The 15,226-nt window shown below is 37.3% G+C and overlaps 1 protein-coding gene across 1 annotated transcript in view; it reads right to left on the bottom strand.

Moving 5' to 3' along the window:
• ASZ1 (ankyrin repeat, SAM and basic leucine zipper domain containing 1) overlaps positions 1-15,226 on the bottom strand; it is a 36,993-nt gene that overhangs the window by 5,055 nt on the left and 16,712 nt on the right. Inside the window, exons 5-10 of the mRNA XM_042872793.1 lie at positions 14,435-14,546; positions 14,007-14,141; positions 11,428-11,540; positions 8,120-8,195; positions 7,732-7,788; positions 3,484-3,596 (exon numbers count right to left, since the gene is read on the bottom strand). Of these exons, the coding sequence (XP_042728727.1) occupies positions 3,484-3,596; positions 7,732-7,788; positions 8,120-8,195; positions 11,428-11,540; positions 14,007-14,141; positions 14,435-14,546 (606 nt within the window). The remainder of the gene's footprint in view (positions 1-3,483; positions 3,597-7,731; positions 7,789-8,119; positions 8,196-11,427; positions 11,541-14,006; positions 14,142-14,434; positions 14,547-15,226) is intronic.

The following is a 15,226-nucleotide window of genomic DNA, read 5'->3' as shown; positions in this document are numbered from 1 at the left end:
ACATCAAATCCAGCTCCTGCGAATTCACCACCTAATCAGTCTGCATAATGACAGTACAGCAAGTTCAGGCAGAGAAAAATGAAAAGATGTAATGCTTCACAAACACAGTAATCCAGTATAAAAAAAACCACAGAAAATTAAGATAACATAAAGCATTCAATAATTTTGAAAACACACCCTGTAAATGTAAATCTTTTCCTACATCATATAAATCAATCGGGATTTCAAGAATGAGCTTTTAATGCATCATTCAATTCTGGTGTAAGACGATTGCGAGCAAAGTCTCCACTGCTGCTCAGAATGTCTGTGATCTGCAACAGTGCCCAACAACCAAGACCTCACCACTTCAAACAGAAGCATCAACAGGGGTGCTGAAGACTGAAAACCAAGATTGTTCAGAGTCTGACATGAAGAATTGGAAATGAGAAAGCCTACTATTTTTATATATTAAATTACTATTGATTTCAGAACAATATAACAATTATATTTAAAACCAACACTAAGCAAACTAATCACATCTAGAGGTAAGAAGTTTCTCCCGTGTTACTTCAACTGAGTCACTCATGAGAACTTTCTTCTACTTAGAAAGACAACTTATTAGCAAGATAGAATCAGTTATGGCACCTTCTGTCTTGTCAGAAAAGGAATTATTTTTGTTGAGAATGGTTCTAGAACTCCTACAGTAAAGCACTGTAAATATTTTTCCAACATTACGCCTCATACTTCTTTATTATACAAATAGAAATTCCATGAAAATATATTTAAGAACTATCTGCTGCAGTGATGTTGTTTCCATTTGGAAATATCTGGAAACAAAAATAACATTTTCAAAAAACTCATCACTTTTTAAAAGAATTAATGGCTGTCAAAATATCAGTGGCTAAACGCTGCTGGACAATCTGCGAGTTTATAATCAATCAGTTCAACATTTTCTACTATGTTAGTTTTTTTATGACTTAATGACTGATCTTCCTTCTCACAGAATGACTTTGAACAAATGGCAAGTAAAATCTTTATATAAGAGCAGGTAAACAGAGTATGATTTTAGTCTCAAGGTCAGATTCCTGAAATACATGTCAAGCCATTTTTTAGAAAGCTATGCAGTACTCGCCTGAACTGAAGTGCTGTCATATTTTTTTGTATTTAAGTCTTCAATTACTTACTGGTTTTGTGATCTATATAGGTTTCAAGATTTTTTGTGTGTGGTATTTTGTGTGGTACTTAGAATTCTATAGGATGATCATGTTACTGGTGTGTAAGACTGTACCTGAGTGTTTGCTTCCACTCCCTGCTCCTCATACACGCCCTGAACTATTTTTTTCTATTATTCCACTTATTTCCCATTTGATCTTTTTTAGCTGTCCTGCTTGAGCGTGTAAACTAAACACCACTTGCTATTGGCCAATGTAAAAAAGCATACATTTCTAACATAAAACAACGTGTGAAGCTTGAACTGGTCGTCTTAAACTGAAACGAATGATTCCTTGATGAAGAATCAAAATCATTTTCCAAAAGTGCCTAACTTGGACACAGGAACCCAGATGACCAGTCTGCTTTTTCAGCTCAACAGCAAAGCCTCCATTTTAACAGGAAAAACCCAGGTGCTGCCAGAAAATATGGATGTTATGATGCTTTGTACCCTCTCGCATGCCAGAACTTTAGCTCTCTGGTCTTGTAGCACACGTGCTAGTTTGCACCTTAATTCTCTTTCGGAAGTAAGTGATTGCTTTGACAGAGAAATCTCAGAGACAAGTAGGCAGTACCAAAGTCCTGCAATAAAACATGAACACCTGGCTCTCCCAGCTCATCTTAATCTTTCAAGTGTTTCCCATTTCAAGAGCCTTACGCGTCCTCTCATCCCACAGTTCAAACTTGGTATCACGGCACAAAAATCTAACTCAAAAAGCCTGCAAAGACTTTTTTGTATGAACACAGTAATGGTTACAGAAACAGGCAGAGTGCTAGCGTCAGAAGCAATCAGTATATTTAAGAGTGATTAAACAGGAGTGGAGAATGCAGTAGACAGAACCACAACATGAGGGCTAAAGCACAGTGTCACCGTGATTCAGCTGCCTCCAGAGGATGGATGGCGACATATACAGAAAGCACTTGAACCCTAGCACATTCTTCAGTCCAACTTACAATACAATGTCAAGTTTAGCCTCCACATAAGGCAGACAGGTCTCTCCAGAGTTCTGGAGAAGGAAGAAATAGCTAAGAAAACTGTCAAGCCACTACTCAAGACACAAGATGTGGGCTTCAAGCACTTTCCTATACACACACTTTAAAGAGGAACTGCACTCACTTTTCTAGATAGAAGAAAATTATGTAATGAACAGATCAGATACGAGGAGGAGTTTGTCACAAGTCCTGTGCAATGAAGATGATAATGCCACGCAACTGGTGATGAGTAGGAAGAGAGAAATCTAGCACACAGAGCCTAACTCGTGAGGCAGCTACAGCATGGGGATGGTGCAATATCTACTAAACAGAGCAGTCTGACCCAAGCTGAACAAAGATAGTACAGCTAACAAAGGCTTCTGAAAGGCAAACCACAGTTCTGTGCTGAGGTCTGTTTTCTAAGTATCCAAGTGGTCTCACACTTCAGAAACAATTCTATGGCTCTGGAAATTAACATGAAAGAAGATATGAACACAGAATCTAAATCCAAATCCACAGCTCTCTTCTAGATAAAACATTCACACAACAAAACAGAAGGATAAGAGGTTTAAGAAATCTTAAGACACCTCTACCCTTACTACACTCTTCTTTTTGTGGCAGACACAGGAACTGCTCTATGAGCACCTAGGAGACAGGTAAAATTTAATAATACTCTAGAAAAACAAGGAATCCAGAAATCTACATGAATTAGATGGACACAGACAGGTAGTTAATTAATTAATCAGTTGAAAATTAAACCCATATGCAGAAATAATATACACCTCTGCCTCCTACTTTTTAATTGCATTTTACTCTCATATTTGATAGCAGTACTAAAAATCTGTCTTGTCTACAGACACAATGGAGAATTACACAGGCCATACTGTTTAGAGTTTGAAAGTGTCAGTGATGCTCTTGAAGCATGGGTAAGCAAACAGAGCAAGCTTATCAGAATAACTAAAGAACAAGTTAATATTGGAGCCAGAGAAGTCGCTTGATAGAAACACACCTATTGAAACGTGCACAGCAGTGCAGGTCTGAGATACAGATAAAGAATTCATCACTCAAAGATGACCAAAATAATGGCATAAGAATTGCAATATAACTGATAAAAAGATTCCTACAGCAGGAAGCTGTGCTTTTAATTTTCTTTGTATAAAATGCACCTACTTTCATTCCTCACGATCCACTAACAGGCATCCCATGAATGTTTATGCATAGGATGAGGTGCCAGAGAATCTAAATTTCATGCTATAGAAAATATTGCAGTTACCTTAAATAGTTTGCATTCCAGTTTACTTTCCATAGAAACATGGTTATTACCTGACTTCCAGATTTGCTAATTCAGAAAGGTCTCTAAATCTTGTGTCTTCCACTTGCAGCTCATTAATGGCATCTAGGAGTTTCTGTTGATCTACAGGATTTGTAATACCTATCTAAATTCAAAAAGTAATTTCAGACATATGATTTAGTTTTAACACGTATTAAACATAAAACAGTTCAGTTCTGCTCATTTTATGAATTTATAATTAATAGTCAAAAGAAGTTACATTTAAGTAATCAACTATGTATGTTATTTCCAAAGGAAATTAGAATTAAAAAAAAAACCATGATAATAACAGAAAATAAGACAAGAACCAAGTAGGAGCCAAACTGATCTTGCACAGATACTCAAAAATCTGGGTATTAAAAAATATTAGCAGCAGTTTTGATAAGCACCCCCATGCTAGGATCTTATGCTTCACTAATTCAGAATCATCTAAACCATCTTACAGTAAGAAACAACTAATCATCACAACAGTGATACAGTGTTAATAGTTTGCATTATTTTTTTCCTGAGCTAAGTCTGCATCAAATTGTAAATTAGAAAGAAAGAGTCCAAATTACAAGAAGGCTTTTATGTGCTTTTGGACATGTATTTTATTTCTCCTCTGTTTAGGGAAACCTGTCTTGCAAAGTATCATACCTCTTTCAAAAACCTTATTTTTTCAAGAGTTTTGTTGTACTATCTAGTATGAATTAATGTTTTCTTACTGTTTACAAAACAAAGTGAGATCTAACAACAGCCATCTCATGACACAGTAGTAAGCTGATCTGTGAGCAGCAAATTTGAGTACAATTAGAAAAATCAAGTGAACTCTTCCAAGGTCAGAGCAGGAGTTACTCCTGAACATTAAATCTGGCCAAAGCGAGAACTATTACGATTGGAACTGATTTTGATTCATCTTCTCGTTCCTTGAACAAGCAAATAAGGATATACCTTTCTCATCAGTGCAGACACATGTTCTAATTTGGGTTCCTACAAATAAAAGATAACTACATCGTTCTGTGAACAGATCAGTTGACTGAGCACTCACACAACACCTTGTAGATATGCCTTGTGAAGAAAGAACTGTCAAAGAAACTGTCAAAAGTCTACCATTAGCACAGCACTTTTTGAATTGAAAAGTACTAGGTGCAGAACTTGAGAAGAAAAGGACCAGTCCAAACCTCTTTCCAAAGCAGACAATTTTCTTTTCCAGACCACTTATGCTGAACAGGAAAATTTAGCCACAATCTGACCATTCATGCAATGATGAAATGGAACAAGACGCGTGTATGAATGGAACGTAAACAGTCTGTGAAGCCCTTCTTCTTCCTCATGGATGAGAAAACTTTTAGGCTAGTAATTGTTCAGTTGTACTCTGCAGCCTACACAGTGCAACTACTATTTTTTAAGTGGCCATATGTCTAAGAAAGAAGTGTTGTATATGGATTTACTTATATCTGTAGAACAGACTACACATAGTCCAGATTTTTATTTTAGGTACGTAGACTTACTTTGTTTTTACTTAAGAATAAAGTAAAATGAAAAAAAAAAAAAAGCTAAAAACTTGCATACCAGCATTAACATTCTCTGTCATCCTTCAGACAGAAATAATAGAAGGTGAGTAACAGATTGCCTCAAGTGAAAGATGGCACGCTTCTCAGATAACATACCAGTGAGGTTATATATGAACTCTTTGTCATGTTGCCCAAATGGTCACTATTTTTTATTCACTTTATTTTCTGCCAAGTATAAAATGTTTTTTTGTGTGTGGGAAGGTGGTCAGAGGAAGGAGAGTCTTGGCACTGTGATACAGAAGTATGCAGACTAGATAACTCTCCAATGATGAAGTTAAACTCCTGGCTTATATTTTGATGTGTCAAATTTTTACTACACATTCTCTAATCTGAAGAGGATGCCAATTTCTCATCTAATAAGCTAACAGACAGTGAGACAGGAATTTTGTCAGTTCAAAACACATCAAGTACTCACGGCACTGCCTTATGAGACAAATACTCAAAAAAAACATGCCTCTCCTCCAGTAAAAAAAAAAAAAAATCAAAAAAAAAAAAAATCTAAGTGTCACAAGAAGAACAAGCAGACAAAAACCTCCAAATGTTGTATAGACTTGTCCCAGTATACTGAGCAGACATGTCTCAGTATGGAGCAGTTTATAACTTGAAGGAATGCAAGGATTTCAACTTGAAAGAGTCATTGTTTAGGCTCTGTTGTAGAATACAGATAAAGATATTTACAGAGAAAATATCTTCCCGATATAGTTTGATGGAGGAAAGTGTCTCATGTTAGTGACAGGATTTTTTCTCCAGCTCCTTGGATAAAAAGCAGCATGGTTCAGAGGCATCCATCAGAAGTCATCGTTAATCTTTGCAGTAATAAGATCCAGGCTATTTAAAAGAGCTGGCTGTTAGTGGAAGATCTGCCATCACACCAAAAACTTTAAACTCTGTTATGAGAAAACAGATTAAATTTTTTTCTACCAGCAGTAAGGGGAGAAACTGTTAGCAGAGCTCTAAAACTATAATCAAGAATTGATGATAACTTATGAAATGGTAATAAGCCAGGTGTGCGATGTTATTTTTTAAATTCCAACTTGAAGACTAATTAATTTACGTCCATGCACAAAATATGACTTATTTTCCAGGCACTGTTTTCTGCTGTTGCCAAGACAAGATGCAAAAAAGAATCCTGCTCCTAGAGAAGTTGTCTTCCTGAGCAAGAACAGCCAGCCCAAGCATCATTCCAGACTGTCCTTTGTATTAAGGAATTCCAAACACATCTGAACACTGAAAGAGAAGTTATCAGTTTGCGTGAAAAGTATTTTGTCTCATCAGTGAAGCTGAAGTATTTTAAGTAAGGCTCAGCTATCCATTTCAGTCTATAATACTCTCCCCTCCTCCAACACACCCTGGACAAAACAAAATAAAAATGATTACATCAAAACAGGTGGTGAATTTTAATGCATACTCCATCAGATTTGCAGTTCAGTGCAGACATGGGAGAGAGCAGTTCACAGTCATGAGGAGAAAGCCACAAAAATCTCTTAAGAGTGAAACCCTGTAAAGGGGGGCTTTAAGGAATCAAATAAAGCCCACACTGGGATGCTATGATCCACACAGGTGCTGATATGCCTTGTAATATTTATGTCTAAGCCAACTCTTAAAAAAAATCTTGATTGATAAAACTCCCTATACATGAACCCTCTGAGAATACAGGTATTTCTGAGCTCTGTCAAAACACTGAAAATGCTAGCTCGGTGACAAGACAAATCTCCATGCAGGACAGCCTAGCGACATCAGCTCTGAAGGAACACCAATATCCGCAGTTACGTTTTGATCGCTGCTGCTGGAATACATGCCTCCTTGGTACCACGAATGTTCTGGCACTGTTCCAGGGTAAAACAACTGGTTATCCAAACCAGAATAGAGGGGAAAAGAAGCTGACACTTAGGATGTACATAGACAGCATGAGTAGCAGGTCTGAAGGAGCTAACTGAACAAGGCCTCTCTGGTAACCCGGACCGGGTACAGACTGCTCAGAAAAATGCTGCAGCCTGAAGTACCTGTGCCGCACCAAGGAGACTCTATAGCACAATTTCATTTTGGCCTCTTCCTTCAAGTGAACAAAACCTTTCATCTTCCAGAGCAGTAATTTCAGTGAGGAGTTTAAGGAAAAAGCAGCTGCCCTATTTCTATTACAAACTAAAACTTTATAAAAACGTATCAATTTCTCCTGGACAAATATGAAATACTGAGCTTCCCAAATGCAGCAGGCTGCAAGAAAGATTTTTTTTTTTTTTAACTTAAAAAAAAAAAAAAAAGAAAAAAAAAGAAAAAATGACCACCTTTAAAATGGATACATAGGATTATCTGCTGCTTATCCTAGCACTGATCTGCATTCAGGGAAAACACACATCATAACAGTGGCAGCAGTAACTAAAATTCAAAATTGAACTATTTCCCACTCACCCCAACTCCCACTTCATTACAGCAAAGAAACAGAGGGAACCTCCACAGTCAGATGTAGGCAAAGACGACCTGGGAATTCACCTCACAGAATTGAAGGCAGGTCTGTCAGATTACACAAAACAGTCGTCTACATTTACACAAAAATTGAAGAATTTGTCAAAGATTTTGAGAGCAGGTCTTTAAAGATGACTTTTTATAATGGTTAGGTATTAATAAAGGTAACAACTGAAACCATTTCTGAAAAAGAAGAAAACAATTTTCGAATTTTTTTAAACTAACCTTTATCATCTCTTCTTTTTGCATGGTCAGAAGCTGCCATAAGTATACATCTCTGTCCTACATAAATTAAAGGATTTTCTGTCACCAAAAACAGTTTCAAAAGAAAATAGTGTTTTCATTTTTTTTTCACATACACTTTACTTCAGTTTTCATAAACAAAAACAGTGACACCATATAACTAAGAAAAACAAGTGTCCTCCAGTTCAGAAATATCACATTGTGACTTATGCTCAAAATCAAAATTAAGCAATCCAGTCCACTGCAGTGGACCTTTACACTTCAAAGGTGAAATTTCACTTAATACATTTACTTAAATGAATGTAGAATTTATTTTGACATTTATGGTATGTTTCACGAAATTATAGATAGCAGACACATCATATCTTACCTTCAATAATCCTATTATGTGTTCTAGACCAATACCATGTAAAAACACTTCCATGGCATCTAAAGTTGAACAGGAACTGTAAATACATTCAATAAAAGTTCAAAATGAAAACAGAGGAAATTAAAAACAAAGCAAAAATACACCCAAAACAAAATGCTACAGAAGAAATCCTAGACTGACACTGACAGATCTAAACCTCTACATTTTTACTGATAGTCTCTTGTAAGCATCATAAGCGTAACTTATAAAATTTTTTTAATTGCATTTTTGGTCTAGTGAGTAGAATTGACCATAAACAGAACTGCTATTATAAATGAAAACCAATAAGTAGAAGAACGTTTCAACGTTTGAGCAACACGAGGACCTCAAAGTTGCTCACAAAAGCCTGAAAAATCTGGAAGTGGTGTTAAGGAAGATAAAACTGTGCATTCTTATCAGCCGATCATCATATAAACTGGATTCAGCCCAAAGTTGCTACTCTATCAGTTCCATTTAAATAAAAAACAGTTATCAAAAAAACCAGGAATGCCTATTTTGAAGACAGCAGAGATAAGTCTGATAAGAAATTCACTGTCAGAAGACTACTGTTCAGAAGGTAGACAAAAGAAACAGCAAAACTCATTTTAAGTTCTGAGCTCAACATCAGGTAAAACATCAGTCTATTCTTCAACCTACTAAAAGATAAAAAGATGAGAACAAAGGTCCAAACAATCAGATGAACAATTGTAATGAACGTAAGAAAAAAGTAGATCACATAAAGTGCAAAAAAACTACTGCAGTTGCTATAACAAACCTTTGCCAAAACCAAATTAAGAAATAGTTTGCTCTCTTGTTGTAGGCCCCCCCAAAAAAATCAAGGTTTGCCTTCTTATCCTGTCAAAGACTAAAATAAGTTTCTACTCTCAAATTGGCAGAAAACAAAACAAATAACATTAAAAAAAAATCTTTGAAAATAGTTCAGAATGCCTAAGAAAACATTTCAGGTTTGCACACTGAGAATCTTGAAAATTCCAAGGATTTCTGCTATTTCGGTACATTTAACCCTTCACAAGGTATAGGCATTCTAAATCATCTAAGGAAGAGTTAATGCAGCTTCCACTTCATAGCAAGTCAATAAATCTTTGAGCGTAAGGTATGTTTCAGCAGAAAAATATGAGTTTAAAACTACTGTCCCTTCCATGAGGTTGTGCAGAATCATGTTATCCTCTTCCCCTCAACACAAACATCAACAGCCAGCCTCTGGTAAGCAATTGACAGACACACTCGCACAATGTACAACTGACACCCTCATACTGGGGAGAGGAACAGTATGTATGAATATAGAAGAACTACAGTGATCAGATCTTTTTATTTAAGCATTCAAAGCATGTATTTTACAAAGCCTTCGGGAGTCTTCTGGTAACTCAAGATCGCTGGTGCAAGCAAAGGACATTTTTCTTTTTGTGAATCAAAGAGAGCTATTCAGCAACTACATGTTTACTTGAAAGCCTCTGAACAAGAGGACTAGCCTAGGAGTCGAAGAAAGCAAATTCCTTACAGATACGTTTTCCTCCTTTTAGAATCCAGGCATCTGGAGTCAGGACTGTTGTTCCACTAGATAGCAGAAGTCAGTGACTGAAGCCACCCTCACTATCCGATGTCTACAGAAGGCTGACACAAACATCTATGACAGTGGGGCAACATGCTGACACCCAGTACTACACGATGCATTAGGAAGGAGCAGATGAGAGAGGAAATGGAAACTGAGAAGACAAGTGGCAATGCTTGCGATGAAAACTACAAGGGCCAATGGTAGGCAGGAGGTATCCAACTCAAGGAGCTACACTGCTGGAAGATCTCATCACAGCCAACAGCTCCCTCACAACGGGAAGTGGAAGGGCAGGCGCTGATCTCTTTCTGGTGAGGGTAACAGGGCCCGAGGAAACTGCATGAAGCTGTAACAGAAGAGGTTCAGGCTGGATATCAGGAAAAGGTTCTTCTCCAAGAAGGTGGTCAGGCACTGGAACAGGGTCTCCAGGGAAGTGCTCATGGCACAGAGCTGCCACAGTTCAAGAAGCATCTGCACAATGCTCTCAGAGATCTGATTGGTCTTGTGTGGAGCCTGGAGTTGGACTCAATGATCCTTGTGGGTCCCTTCCAACTTGAGGATATTGTACCTCTTGACTATCATTACACAAAAAGAACAAACACATGTATGTGTGTGTTTTCAAAGCTTATCAAGATGACTAAGCCTGACAGAACACCCTCTAGCCAGCATCAGGCTTCAACAGGACAAAATTCATTTGAATAACTGCTGCGGAGGGTTACTTCCTTATATCACTAGTAATACACAAGAACAGAGAACAACATAGATAATTGACTTTACCATGCAAAGTCTTCAACCCTCAGCTTCAGAAAGTGCCTCTAAGATGATTGTGGTTGAAGTCCCAGAGGAAAAAAAAAACACCTGATGTAAACATTATTCTAGCAACAGAATCTGATTAGATTCTGTCTGAGACTACCTGAAGTCTGAAGTGCTAATTAATGAACTACCATCAGCCTCATGATACGTAATTTAGTATTTCAAATTCCACATGACCTGGCTAAGCAGGGACACAATATTAAACTGACTAATCAGAACACACCACACAGAGCCTACGGGCACTGAGGATTGTTTTCTCAAGGCTATGCAGCTCAAGGAAGAAAATGGATGGTTTGCTGAGGACTTCTTAGCTGTATGTTCAATGACAAAACAGTACCAAAAACCTTCAAAGCAGGTACTGAAGTCAGCCACGGGACATCTGCATGCTTCAGAGTTAGAAGCATGCTTATAAAAGAAATTCTGGAGCTTAAATGCTGTTCATATTTTACTTGGGGTTGCTTGGATGTATGGCTCTCCTCAAGGCGATGCAAGTATCTGAAAGCACGTGGAAAAATGGGGCACAGCTCTTCTTGGTGGCATGAATATGAGAACAGGCATTCAGTAAAAGTATCTGAAATTGAATATCAAATGAAGATAACCACACAACAAGGAGTATCCAACAAAGGAGCATAAAAAATTTAACAGCACTGAAACACAGGTAAGTGCCATTGAACCCTGCCTCTACTATACTTTATGCCAACTGAGAGGAAAGGAAGACCTAGAGCATGCTCATAGTTTACAATGCAAAGGAACCATGCAGTCCTGAAAAATGAATATTAACATACTTACTGTGAGCTCTTGGTAGTGCTTCAAATGATACACAGTGCATTTTAGTAAAACTTATTATGAACAAACACAATCTCTCATGAATGTTTATAAATTAAAATTACACCATGAATTTATTTACCTAACACTGTGGTCAGAGGCAGCTGTCAGAAATTTGTACATAGTCTCTTGCTTCACTGTCCCACAGTATTTCCCTTGCAAGTGATTTACAGTCAAAGAGAGTAAACTATAAATCTGAAAGAGCCAAAATGAGTTAGTTAGCATGCATAAAGAAATACACAGAAGTCAGACTACAAAGACTTATTTTATGAATTACTACACTGGGGGAACATGAAACATCTGCCATGTCTTTTCTAATTCAAGTACAGTAAGGAGTTAAGACTAAGCTCTAAGAGTTTATCATCAGGAACATTTCTGGATGCAAAGCAAGTTTATACACAACGCAGTCATAAAGGAGTTAGCAACTATTATTTCAGAAGCAGCAATACTCCAACAACTATTTTCTGTTGTTTGTAGACAAGAGTACCACATACTCAATGGAGTAAGTTTCCTAAGAAGCTAAATGTATAAAACTATTTTAACACCTCAGTTTCCAATGCGTATACAGACCCAACATTTAGCAGTTTACATCTAACAATTGAAGTTGATTATATTTGACAGACAAGGATTCTTTCAACTGATTAAACAAGGAAGACTTCTACCAGATATCACTACACATCAGTGATGGATTCAAAAAACCGCACTGCCCTTGCTAGTTACTAGAAAAGCTAGCAAAGCAAGTAGAATCCTAGTAAAAGTATAAAAGTAAGGGACTGGTGAGATCACTTTTCTGAAATTCAGGTGACTAGCCAGCTTTTTGTCTATACACACACAGTGTGGATTGACACTGGATAGCACATAAGTCCCCACTTAGTTGCTTGTCCATTCCTTAAAATGGGATAGGGCTGAACAGGAAGAATAAATGTGAGGAAAAAAAAAAAAAAAGGTTGGTCAAGATAACAGTATTTTAATTAGAAATGTGTACACACACACACACACACACACACAAATTCCTAACAAAAAAGCGATGCAAAGGCAAACACACCATCTCCCAGTTGCAAACTGATGCCCAGCCAGGCTCCAAGAAACAGCTACTTAACAAAAATCCCTCTGCTCCTCCCATGTTTTTACTGCTGAGCAAGGCTGTTATATACCAACATGGAATAATCCTTTGGTCACTTCAGCTGTCTCAGCTGTGTCCCCTCTCAGACCCTCACCTACCCTAGCCTGCTTGCTTGCAGGGCTTCCCTGACAAACACAGCAAAGGCCTTGTTGCTGCATAAACACTCAGCAACAGTTAAAATACTAGTGCATTATCAACACTGGTTTGGTCACAAATCCAAACCAGCACCACATAAGCTGCTAGGAAGAAAACTTCCACCCCAGCCAAACCCAGTACAATATGCAAGGAAATAAACGTTCCCTCATATAGTTTCTGTTGCCAGAGCCTTTGACAACGCAGAGGGGCTGTCAATGGGCTGAAGAGCAGACAAGCAGACTTCCAAGCTGGAACAAGCTCACAACCATTAAATATCACAGTAACATCTGCATGAGTTTGCAGTAACTGTGCGAAAGCTAATACTTCACAGGTCAAGAAGCAAGACCCACCTCTCAAGTGCAAGGAGCCTGTATTCCCTCTATGTCAGACAGTCATGTTGTAAGACTATGTGGCCACAGCCTGCTGAACAAGTCATTTATCATAGACAGAAAGCATGTGGAGCCCCTTCCAATAAGCTGAGTTGACAGACTGCTGAGCCTCAGACACTGATCTTGCTAGCCTACGCTCTGTGCATAGTTACCATTTTTGCTCCTGCCTAGCCTTGTAATATGACAGGAGGAAAAACAGGAGAGGAAAGACAGTAGAAAAATCACTAAAGTGAATTACATATTTTTAAAGGGACACTAGAAAAAACACTAAGAAGTTATTGGTAAGAGCAACTCAAAGCAAAACACACAAATCTGATTTGATTGATCCACCATGTACCATTTAGTACGGGCAATTAAAAGAATTATTTTAGGAGTATGTGTGTGTAATGTCTTCAGCAGCTTTCTTCAAACTGGTAATTAGTGACCGCTTTTCCAATGACCTGATGTGATCCAATGATCAATTCACATTGTTTTAAACTGTCTTCTGTCCAAAGAATCTGAGAATAGATTTGGAAAATGGCCAGTACATACCACTGAGTCTCTCTGCCCCTTTAGCTTTGGCTTTTTCACTTCCAGCTTCAATCAGAAACTACAAACTGCCAATTAGTTTGATATCTGCCTTCTCTCACACAGTTGGGCAGCCAGGAAAAAAGAAAACAAACAAAAACGAACACATGACTTTACTACTTCTCACGTCACCGTTACTTACATTACTAATCCCTTGCTCTACATTTCAAATCTGAAGTCAAAGATTCTAAAAAGAAATAAGCCAAAGAAATGACAACAACAAAGCACAAAAAAATGCACAACATTTAAAAGCGTTTAAAACTGTGGAAAGTTGGCAGGTGTTCAACTCGCTCCTGTATTGTAGTTACTAAAGTAAAACTTCTGCAGAAAACCATACGATTAATAGCAGAGATTCTAATGTCAAACTCAAAAAACAAACCAAACGCTCCAAAATAAACACAAAAAACCCACAGAATTCATATTTGAAAGAGAAATGAAATTAAGTACCTCTGAATGTTCATTGATTTTTGCTATCTCTGCTGCTGTTTTCTTATCCTTAGTCTGTAGATTTTTGTCAGCTCCAAGCTCAAGCAACATAAAGACTACATTTTTATGTCCATGGTGTGCTGCCCATATTAATGCCTGCATGAAAAGCAACTTTGTTTTATCAAGCTTGCATATAGAGGAAAAAAAAAAATAGAGGTTCAATGAATAACACAAAATTTATAACTTCATAACTTCTTACATGGCAGAATCTGAAGACAAAGACACGCAGTGCAAAACAATCTCAAGGTAGATGGGTAGATGCACAATAAATAAGCTTGAGTATTTGTTTAAGGAAAATATATTTAGAAAATAAGCCTATGGGCTCCTGTTTTTTTTTTTTAATACTTTTAAATAATTAGTTGAAATATATACATAAGTAAACCACTTACTGAATATCCATTTTCATCTTGAGCATTTATGTGTGATCCATGAGCAACAAGAAGACTAACAACATGAGGACAGCCTTTTCTAGCTGCATACATCAGTGGAGTCATTTGTTTCCTGGAAGGAACAGTGACAAGCATGTCAAGCTGTTAAAATCCAGCTGTATGATCAGACAGGGTACTTCAATTCTGCAAACACTCTCTTCTGTAGAGCCATTTTCACCGAGAATGAAAGCCCATGGCACAGTGTTTATGCTTTACCACAAGGTTCAATTTATCAGAACATAAGATTTAGTAACTGATTTACATCAGTTAGCATTTTTTATACATTTTAAGAATTGCTATTTATTTTCTAACTGAGAAGAAATCAAGAGCAAATTACTGCCCTCTGCACTTAGAGGACATTCCCAGAAGATAGAGAAAACTTAGAGGAATCATTCCTGGAGATTAGAATATAAACTTATAGCTTGTACTTCTAGGAGAAGAAGTTGAAAACTATTTTATCACTTTCAAATTCAAATACTGCATTACATCAAATATTCTTAACACTTCTCAGCTATGAAAAGCTTTCTGGTTTAGAAATACATGAAATCTGTTTCTCAAGGTCATCTCTCTTGTTGCTACCACAGACCCAAAGGCAGGCTCTCAATGAAAGCACGTGAAGCAGCTTCATAAAGGAATGCGCATAGTCAGAGATCACAGTTTCTATGTTAATAAAGCAGAGAATATCAGCTTATCACTCATTTTAAAATTCAGTTCAGAGAAAAAAAAAAAGTGGCAGAGCATTACTTTTCACAT

Source organism: Lagopus leucura, unplaced genomic scaffold, assembly GCF_019238085.1.
Source record: "Lagopus leucura isolate 7727_CA_CO unplaced genomic scaffold, USGS_WTPT01 Super-Scaffold_100008, whole genome shotgun sequence".
Taxonomy (NCBI): domain Eukaryota; kingdom Metazoa; phylum Chordata; class Aves; order Galliformes; family Phasianidae; genus Lagopus; species Lagopus leucura.
This window is presented reverse-complemented; position numbering and strand designations above follow the sequence as displayed.